The sequence below is a fragment of the Oculina patagonica genome, chromosome 7 (assembly GCF_052425735.1).
Source record: "Oculina patagonica isolate OP01 chromosome 7, crgOcupat, whole genome shotgun sequence".
In the NCBI taxonomy this organism is placed as follows: domain Eukaryota; kingdom Metazoa; phylum Cnidaria; class Anthozoa; order Scleractinia; family Oculinidae; genus Oculina; species Oculina patagonica.
The window spans coordinates 14,974,855-14,985,393 of NC_135764.1; the positions used below are offsets into that span (position 1 = coordinate 14,974,855).

Here is a 10,539-nt window from a genome sequence, read left to right on the forward strand (position 1 = left end):
CAGCGAAAGTCAGAAAGAGAGAAATGCCCGGATGAGGGAGATGTTACGTGACTCATACACAACAATACAACGAACGAACTTTTGTGCGCCCGCAAGCCGCAGCTTCATGGAAGATTGGAAGTTGTATCTGCGGGAATTTTTCCAGATTTTTAAAAGATTTCGCATGATAGTGGCAAAGTAGAAGGGAGAAAAGGAATAGGCAGTAAATGGAGCACTATACAAAAGCCAGCAGCCACGCTGCCGAGAGCGAAGGGAAGAAAGAAGCATGTGACATTCATGTGAAGAGTGGTAGCAAGATTAGAAACATCCTAGCACAAGCCTTTAGACTGCTGCAGGTAATTATAATAGCTTGAAAATTTAAGATTATTTTTTAATGTTATCACTCTTTTTTTTTGAAAAGCAACAGTTTGTGTTTTCGGTTTTCCATTATTGACCTCCAAAGGGGGTTCGTTCGAACCCCTCGAACCCCCCCTCCTACGCGCCTGTGAATGGGGTGCCAACTTGGTGTCCTCCCCCCAACCCCTCCTGAGTAATAAATACCGGTATGTGCAAATGGCTCTTTAAAAGACAAACACGTGCTCTCCTTGTGCACTTGACTCCTGTTATTTGTGATATCAACGACGTGACGTTTTTAATTTCCCATGTACATTCGATTTAACTTTTTCCCACGAACCGTGTCAATTTGCAGAAAAAATATAGACAAATGTATGGTAGACTGTCCACAGCCTCTCGATTTTTCAACGCAAAAAAAGCAAACAAAGCGAGCGCGAGCACACGGGGGAGGGGGGCGGGATGCGAGCGAAGCAAGCCAAAGAAAAATAGAGAGGCTGTAGACATCTTTGAATAAAAGTGGAAGTATTAGACTCCTCCCCGTGTCATCGCCTTGTAATTTACAACTCCGCCTCTTGACCTTTCAATTTAATCAAACCAATAAAATTTGAGCGGTAGAGTGCTTGTTTAATTGACTACAAGTGTCAGTTTACAAAACAACTACACGTTTGGTGACAAAAACACGCGAGTTTTCAAAAAACCTGCAAAAAGAGACAGAAAGCCGAAATCAGGCGGTCCCTCCGATTTTTGCAGAATATGCGGGTGCTCATTCGCGATTCACTTGGGGAACTTCGGCAAGACTTCGTACATCTCTACGCTGTGAACAGTCTAAATGTATGGGGAATTAAAAAACATAACTGAACGCTTTCTAGCCCAGATACATCCTTCAAACTTGGCGAATAAAAACTTTTACCTAGTATCTAACTTTGCAATTCATAAGTTGTCCAGAATTCAAGTTTTGTAAAAGATATTTGCCGTTGGATTCCCATCCATGTACAAACACTATAATTTCTAACCACGTTGCCTACCTGTCAAGATGGCATCCAAAACCGTGATGAGGCTCATATTATAATGTAAATATCTGACCAGGGCTAAACAAGACTGAAGTGAAAATGTTTCTAATCACCAGAAATGACTGAATTTCTCTCTGAGAATTGGGGAGGAGGGATAGGGGAAAGGGTATTGTGTGAAATACATTATGCATGTCACTGCTAAAGAACCAAAAAAACATTGAAAACATATAAAGTTGTGAAGACAGAGCTTTATTGACCTACGTACATGTCACTGAATGTCAATGGGCTTTTTGTATTTACTTGCTTTAACCACTGAGCTACAATCTATAGGGACGCTTGTGATGAGCTAGGCCACATTTCAGATACATTGATTTCATGTGAAATCAGACGACGGTCGAATAGTATCCCATGATGCATTTCATTTCATCTTATATTTTCACTGCGTATGTGACGTAATCAGTATTATTCAGCTCTCGCGAAGTGAGAAGAAGCGTTCCCCATGTCGTGTTTCCGAACTAGTTTTGATTCAAAAGCTGCTGCTTTTAAGGAAAATTGACTTATTTTACATTCACCTCGTTGCAAAGGAGAATTTCAGCGTCACATTGAAGGGATTTACCTGTGTTTGCTAGTATGCAGAGAAATACATGTTAGTTTTATTGAACAAATGGACGAACGTCGAAGAGCTCTCGTTCCTGTGACAGTCAAAAATTCGGCTATAGAAGAGCTATTTGCTGGAGTAAGAAGTCCTGTACTGATCCGAATCGGTTTTGTTGCACTTCTTCTTACATCTCTATCGATCTCTAGTTCGCTTCGCAGCGGGCTTGTTCGGCGTTGTTCCGCTTGAGGCATAATCTGTGAATCCATATTTGAGCTGAAAAGGTCGCAGTAAGACAAGCCATTATTACAGTTATTTCTCACCAGTTGTAAGCATTTTACTAATTTAAAGAGTACAGTTAAAAAATTACCTTCGAAATTAGTCATTTTGAATGTAAATATAAATGGCAATGATGACAAAGCGCTCACGAAAGAGCCCAGCGATTGTTGTCTGAAACAGACATCACACATGCTTCGCAACATGTGGCGCTGGTTTTCGATCGAAATTTCAGCCATCTTTGATCGCTGAAAAAGTCATTAAGATGCGGGTACTTCTTGGTACTTCTTTGCAAGTACAATAATACGGCCTTCATTATGCTCGCGTGAGACCCATATTTAGTAGATACCAGCTTATTATCCAAAGAATTGTGAATATTTATGACCTGGTCGCGGGTCAGTGAACATTTTGTGAAGGAAAGCTAATCAAAATAATTAAAATAAAGGACATTTTTAACAAACCACGTTCATAGGACAATTGCAAATCAATGAAAGTATGACAAACAACAAAATAATACAATTTTCTTGCTTTTGACTAAAACAAAAATACGAAATGTGCTGTAGAGAAAGTGGCGTTATTTTTGGTGGAATCCGCCATAACTTCGATTTTGTGTGAGGTGCGCGGAAAATTGCATCATGGGATACTATTCGACCGTCATCTGATGTGAAACATACATGTATATCTACTTTTATACCATGCCATAGAAAATACAGCCAATCAGAATACAGGATAGCCGTTGTATATTCGAGGGTATTCAACCCAACCTTCCCATTGTGCGCTGCGATTGTATTCTCGTCGAAATTTAGTGAGCGTATTTTCTATGGCATGGTATAAAATAGTTACACAACACTTTCTCGTGGTATACTATGGAATATCCCACTTGTCACTTGTATTTTCTTGGTATACACACTCGCCTAAAGGCTCGTGTGCATACCGAGAAAATACAAGTGACTCGTGGGATATGTTTTCTTTATTCCCCAAGAACAAAACGGCAGAGAAAATTGTGCTAACTGGCTCAGGACCTACTGTGACCAAAACTGTCACATGTGCTGAGATCATCAAAAGAAAAACTAAGGTAAGGCATAGGACGTAAATATGCCAGAAAGAGACGATTAAACTATAGAGGAGAATCAAAATAGAGACTTAAGGTGGATTTCCAGGCGTGAATTTAACTGGCTTTTCTTGCAGAAAACAAAACAGAGAAAAGATATTGACATCTTGCGTATTTTCTCTATTTTATTTTTCGCACATAAAGGCAGTTAACATTAATAAAATTACACAACAGTGGAAATCCACCTTTAAGTGTACATGTTATATCTGTTTTTATTCCTTATTTTTTTGTTTGTTTGTCAGTGTGAAATGTTTTGCAGTACCCCTACATCTCATCCCCAGAGCCACTTGTCCCTCTTAGCTGGCAAAGTGGTAACTTGCATGCCTTTAGGACCAGTAGAGGCTGTTTTACCTTCAGCAGGTTCAACCACCCTTGACAGGTCTAGGGTGAGGGGCCAGACAAAAATAGACACCCTGGTCCTCCAGGTTGGGGGTTTGGCATGGGGCTGACAAGTGTACCCAACAAAAAAAGAATTGTTACAGAAACCTATGGCCTTGTGTGCCCAAGGGCATGATGAGGATTGAGTGTAAATGAGCCCTAAAGCTCCACTGAGGAATATAAATGGGTACAGATGAACTGCTAGGACAATTTGATAAAATGCTAGAGGACCACCTGTGATGGACTAGCATTCAATCCAAGGGAGATGGCAATACCCTAGTCACTTCATGCTATAGAAACTGGATTTTAGCACCACATGCACTGAAAATCCATCTGGCTTCTCTGATTTGTTGGACTAGGACAAATTTTAACTTTAAACCAGAAGGAGGGATTAGTTTATACTCACACAAGTGATCTGAGATAATATGATAATAATATCAACTTAAGCTAAAAATATTGTTTTTCATTCTCAAGGTTGATTTCAACCTACTTATAAATTTTTGTTGCTGTAGGGTTTACATCAATTGAACAAGTTGTTCTACACAAAGTAAGTTTAAGATTTGTGATCAAAGTATTTATCTTTTGTGCAAAATATTTTTACTTTTATAAATACATAACAAGACACACCTCTCTTGGAGGTAATGATGATGATGATGATGATGATGATGATGGTAGTAAAATGAAACAAATAATTATCTTCAATGAACATAACCTGGTTGAAAATCCGAACTGGCAGGATGCAGAACCAGTTGGATATTTACAAATAGCCCAGGAGTTGAACTGCCGAGAACAACACCAGCTGGTAGTAAGAACAGCATTCGAACCCAATCCTCTGGATTTCAAGTCCAGCACTTTAACCACTTGGCTACATTGCCCAAAGCTCCAAGTTAAGACCATTTAAGTCACCATGGCGACTAAAATTTTGGAGCTGGCAACTAAATTAGAACCGAAGTTGCCAGCCTGGCGACTAATTGAGAAGAAGTATTGAAAGCGTGAGCTTAAATTATTTTTTCACAGCCAGCCAAACTTGAGCAGTCAATGGCCACATGGCCACTAAGAAAAAAAATAAACTTGGAGGGTTGTTTCCTCCTTGTGTTGCCTCCCAGCACAGTCCTGAATTCCCTCAATTTCTTGAACCTTCTTGAAACTCAACCCTGGATTTGCTCCACTAGGTTGAGTTTTCTCAAAACAATTCCTGTTTATTAAACACCAATGTATGATTTTTGATTAACACATGTCTGGAACTGATTGTCGTGTTTCTGTGTTAATCCTGTTTAGAATTCAAGATACATGGGAACCAAAAGAAGAATCTCTAGATAAGTGAGTATTTGCAACTAGTGGTTTATTTTGGATTTAAGCCAATTACTGAGTGGTATTAATTTGCTTCCACAGGCTTCAAGTGACAAGAAAGGTTCCATCAATAAGTATTACTCTGTCGAAAGTTCCACTAGATGCAGCTCAACCAGGGTAAGCCAGCTAAGATTGTCCACCATTTTAATCCACAATCAGGCTAGGGTCAAATAGATCTCCTATAAACTGCAGCTCTTAACAAATTGTCTTGTTTGTTAATATTTAACCTTGTTTATGGTGAAACGCTCAAGTATATTTCACCCTGAAAATAGTGAAGGTTTTTCAAAATTACAACCACAGATGCTTAACTCAGTTATGATTGTCCTCCTTTAAAAGTTTAAGAGGCATTTTTACTCGAATAATGCTGCCCCCGAATAAGCGCTGCATTTGGGCCAAAAAGTTAATAAGCGCCGCCCCCGAATAAGCGCTACAGTCCCGATGCACGCGGTGCTTATTCAAGGAATCCTGTTTAACTAAAAACAGCACTACAAAGTAACTCTAAAACAAACTTGGACATTTATTTCCATCATAAGGGATGTTTTGCAGTTGAAAATGATTGTTTTACTGCTCACCCATTAGTTTTCTATCCAACGTTCGTAGTCAAACTTGGACATTTATTTCCATCATAAGGGATGTTTTGCAGTTGAAAATGATTGTTTTACTGCTCACCCATTAGTTTTCTATCAAACGTTCCTTTTGTGATGTACATTTGTGGTGCCAAGTTTCAAGAACACTGTTTCAATAGTTTTAGAGATATTGTTTATTCAGTATTTTACCATTTTTAGAGTCAAATCTTGTGACGTCATCACTGATCTAATTTGCATAATATCTCTGAAACGAAAAAAGATATTTCGAAAAGAAAAACGCCATTCTTCTGTATTTCGAAAGGCCTTTCAAATAAGCAGAAAATATTTTTCATGTCATATACACTTTAAACAAGCGCCACCCTCGAATAAGCGCCACACTTGAGGCACAAAAAATTTAATAAGCGCTGCAGCGCTAAATTCGAGTAAATACGGTAGTAGCTATTTTGCTCTTTCATGTTTTACCATGAATGAGTACATTAAAAATAACTGACCACAAATTTTCAATTTATTTTTTATTTTTAGGTACCAAGCTCCTGGGAAATCTAAAAGTCCTGTACAGTTTGGTGATGATGATTGGGATTTAGCTTGGGAAGAAACTCAAGGTGATTCTACTTCTAAAGCCGCTCAGAAAAAGCACTCAGAGAAAAGTGGGAAAGCAAAACCAAAATCAAAAGTAACTGTAAATAAAGGAAATGCAGAAAGCAAAACAGAAAGTCTTGAGAAGCCAAGTGAAGTTGATGGCAGTCACAAAGACCAATTAGAGAAGGGTGCAAATGGAGAAGATATAAAAGGTAACATTTGTAAGAGCCGAGAGAGACACCCAGACAGTGGACCCTTAGGAGGTGAAAAGAGCCAAGCAGGGTCCTTGGAAATTGGGGAATTAGACAGTGAACAGGGACACCTAGTAGGTGGTATCTTGGAAAGTGAAAAGACTGGTGATGGATATTTAGAACGCAGTACCTTGGAGAGTAATAAGAGCCTTGGTGGACCTTCTGTGGGTGGGGCTGAGGAAAGTGGACTGGGACATTCAAATGGATCACAGTGGACTGATGGTGCACAAAAAAGACCTAGCAATGACAGTTGCCTTAAGCCTAAACTACCCCAGACAAAGAGGCAAAAGCCTGCTAAATAGTCCTAGGGTTGTTGAATTACTATTTACTATACAAAATAAATTACCATAGTACAGTAGAATCCCGATTTCTTGAACCCTTGATTTCTCAAAATTCCCATTGCTTGAACCGATTTTCGTTTCCGTTGGAAAGTACTTCTCTGTAATTTCATCCCCGATTTCTCGAATCTTTTGGTTTCTCAAAACAATTTTCGTTTCCCCTGGAGGTTCAAGAAACCAGAATTCGACTGTACTGTAAGAAAGGACAACTCAAGGCCTTCCAGTACATAATTAAGTCACCTTTAACACCATCAGGAGGCGCACACAACACAACAGCAAGGATAAGGAGAACAGAATTGTGACTGCCAGTTAACAACATGCACATTACATGTCTGATTGTGTGATGTGCATTATAAAGTATCAGAAAACAAATAAAACTGTTTTAATTTGTGATAGAGCACAACTTTTGTGATCTTCCATTTCCTCAGGGTTAATAAACAATTCTATGATTCTGTGATGATTGGTCAACAGCTGCTATTGTACAGGTCAACCACATGGAACTTATATAAAAACAATTCACAAATGCTAACAAACTTGTCATCATTATTGATACTTAAGTCCCAAATGGTAGCTTCAGAAATAACCCAGTTTTTACTGGTATAGCTAGACTGCCAACAGCCTCTCTATTTTTCAACACAAAAAGGCAAGAGAATCGAATCGAGGCGAAGCATGAGCAGGAAGCACAGGGGAGGGAGTGGGAGTGGGAGCGAGCAAAAGAAAAATAGATTTCCCTCCCTGCCCCCCACCCCTTGCACCTTCCATTTTGCACCGGTGTCTAGTTCTCTTGCTGCTCTTTCCCCATGCTCATCACTCAAAATGCAAAAAGTAGAGGGCTGTAACCAGTTTTTACTGGTCATAGCCTGATAGCAGGCTCACATTTGACAATCTACTCACAAGTAGCGAAGCCCCTAGAATGAGTCAAGCTGGCAAGAAAAATTCTGTCCTGGGGCAGAGGCATGAAGAAATCTTTTCATGTCTCGTTGGCTCACTTCACTTGCTGACTTGTTCCGTTACTAATCTTCTGTTTAGGAAAGCAGTGCTTATTAGAATAGGGGCACTTAAAAGAATTGGGGCGCTTATAAGAATGGGGGCGCTTATTGGAATAGGGGCGCTTATTGACAAAAACACATTCAAAGGAGGGCGCTTATTTGGAAGGGGGCACTTATTGGAAGGAGGGCGCTAAATCAAATCATTACAGTATATGTCTTCTGTGCAACTGTACCCAAATAGCCTGCAAACACATAAATTACATATTATTATTTTCCCCAGCTGTTTCATGCAAGCAAAACTCTGTCTGTGCTTCCAAGCTATTACCCACTAGTCAACAAAACAAGATGTATGATAGGCAAAATGTTTGACACTTTATTACAAATCCACTTACCTTATGTGCTAATAACATTAAATTTAGAAACTGCTTTAAGGCACTCAGATGCCTTGCACTTATAATCTGACATCAGCAGATGTTTGTTTTACAAGATAACTGCAGCTGAGAACATGATAAAAGAAATGAACAACAGGTTTATTATAAATCATTCATGAATATTTATGAACGAAGAACTAAGTTGTTATAAAATTATAATATTTTATGAAATTTGATGTGGTAATGAGCGCTCTGCATACCCAGTATTTATTCATAAGGCTAGATGTGAACATGGCTGTCACATATAAATTATTTAAAATGTTTTAGAAACGTTCTCTGGTTAAAAATTTAAAAATATAAGCTTTCGGCTGCCAAACTGCAGCCTTTAACAAATGATAAAAATGGCGCGAATGAATAAATATATAGGGTAAAAATGTGTGAAAAAATTACAGAATAAAAATGCGTAAAAAGGTGACAAGAAAAATAGTGAGAATATGGGTAGCCCGGTTAGTCCTGTTGTAGCTAACCTCTGCATGGAGGTAATTGAAGATTCAGCTCTGATTAATTCCACGGTACCACCCAAAATTTGGAAAAGATATGTGGACGACAGCTTTGTCATCATCAAGAGAGACGCCATTTCAGCCTTCCACGACACTTTGAATTCCATCGACCCCAAGATCTCCTTTACCATCGAAACTGAAAGCAATGGCCAAATCGCCTTCCTGGACACCCTCGTCAACAGAAAAAATGGCAAAATTACCATCGAAGTATACAGAAAACCTACACACACAGACAGGTATTTAGACTTTAACTCGCATCATGAGAAGAAACACAAAATCAGCACAGCTTCCACTCTTCTGAACCGCGCGTGTAACCTCCCAAGCACCGCAGACGCAAAATCGAGTGAAGTCAAACATATCTCTGATGCCTTAAAAGCGAATGGCTACCCCCAATCAATTATCTCTAACATCTTAAAGAAAAAACGCACTACAGAAACAATTCCCTCTCCGGAGGAACTTGTTGGTTTGTTTTTTAAGTGGGTCGAGCCATCAGAATCATTTAACTTGGCTTGTCTGCCCTATATCAATGGCCTCACCGAACCGCTTAAAAGATTGCTTCAAAACAATGGAATTCGTGTCGTCACCAGACCCCACAGAACCCTTCACCAAGAGTTTCCTTCACCAAAATTCAGACCTCCCAGCCACCTTCAAACAAATGTGGTCTACAAGATTCCTTGTAATGACTGTAATTGGAGTTACATTGGAGAAACCGGCAGATGTCTACAGACGCGAAGAAAAGAACACATCAGAAACGTCAAACATTGTAACAAAGGATCGAACATTGCAAACCATGCATGGATGAATGACCATCAAATTGATTTCAAAAATGCAAGAGTCATTGACAAAGGAGACTATCGCATGCGAAAAACTCTTGAGTCATGGCACACTGCCATGACAACTGAAGCGGACAACAATGCTAGGTCATTACCTCCACAATATTCTATTCTTTTAAAATAGTTCTCTTTTATTATCATATTCTCACTATTTTTCTTGTCACCTTTTTACGCATTTTTATTCTGTAATTTTTTCACACATTTTTACCCTATATATTTATTCATTCGCGCCATTTTTATCATTCGTTAAAGGCTGCAGTTTGGCAGCCGAAAGCTTATATTTTTAAATTTTTAACCAGAGAACGTTTCTAAAACATTTTACTTAATTATGAATCCTGGTTACTCTTCCATTTTCAATATAAATTATTGTTACCTTGAATAAATTATTGTTACCTTGAGTTTAAAAAGAATAGACCATATTTGTATTTTCAGTAATGGACTGGAACTAGCTTGCAATGGAGGCTGATGCAGGGGAATATCATCAAACTCTGCATTTTAATTGGTTAACAGGCAATGGTATATGAGCTCATATTATACCATTGACCACAAGTATGGTAGCCAATACACGTCAACAAAACAGCTGGGGAGCTAAAATATTGCAATTCTTTGGGCGTTTTTAATAAAACAATTATTCCACACGTGCTTGTTGGATATGAGATCGTTATAGCCAACTCGGCGTTACGCACCTTGTTGGCTATCTACTATCTCATATCCAACGCACGCTCGTGGAATAATTGTTAAAAATAGCTTCATGTCATTTGCATTTGAAAAGAGTCCCACATTAGCCTCCATTGCAAGCTAGTTCCAGTCCAATACCAGAAATACGAATGTGGTCCATTGAAAATGCACATTTCTTGATGATAAACTACCAGTAAGCCTTGTTTACCTCACTCCACGAGTCTCAGTGTCAACCCCAGAGTCAGCAGTTTTTGCTGGGCAAAATTAAAAACTCTGGGAAACTCCACTTAAAATAGCGAA

General features: G+C 39.0%; 1 protein-coding gene across 2 annotated transcripts; it reads left to right on the plus strand.

Annotated features, from left to right (window-relative positions):
• Positions 1-108: 108 nt before the first annotated feature.
• On the plus strand, positions 109-7,755 carry LOC144661756 (uncharacterized). Of its 2 annotated transcripts, XM_078522587.1 has the most exons (6): positions 109-335; positions 3,197-3,289; positions 4,216-4,250; positions 4,982-5,023; positions 5,096-5,170; positions 6,163-7,754. In XM_078522587.1, exons 1-6 carry the CDS (start codon positions 207-209, stop codon positions 6,770-6,772), a joined length of 984 nt encoding a protein of 327 aa, XP_078378713.1. In that variant the 5' UTR covers positions 109-206; the 3' UTR covers positions 6,773-7,754. The 2 variants fall into 2 exon arrangements, with proteins under 2 accessions (XP_078378713.1, XP_078378714.1); XM_078522588.1 differs by lacking the exon at positions 4,982-5,023 and having other exon boundaries at positions 6,163-7,755.
• The last annotated feature ends 2,784 nt before the right edge of the window (positions 7,756-10,539 follow it).

Excerpts from the sequence above, each read along its gene's own strand:
- LOC144661756 (XM_078522587.1), top strand. The coding sequence starts at position 207 with ATGGAGCACTATACAAAAGCCAGCAGCCACGCTGCCGAGAGCGAAGGG. Across the intron at positions 336-3,196 it reads AAGCCTTTAGACTGCTGCAG|AACAAAACGGCAGAGAAAAT; the intron begins GTAATTATAATA and ends TTATTCCCCAAG. Across the intron at positions 4,251-4,981 it reads AACAAGTTGTTCTACACAAA|AATTCAAGATACATGGGAAC; the intron begins GTAAGTTTAAGA and ends AATCCTGTTTAG.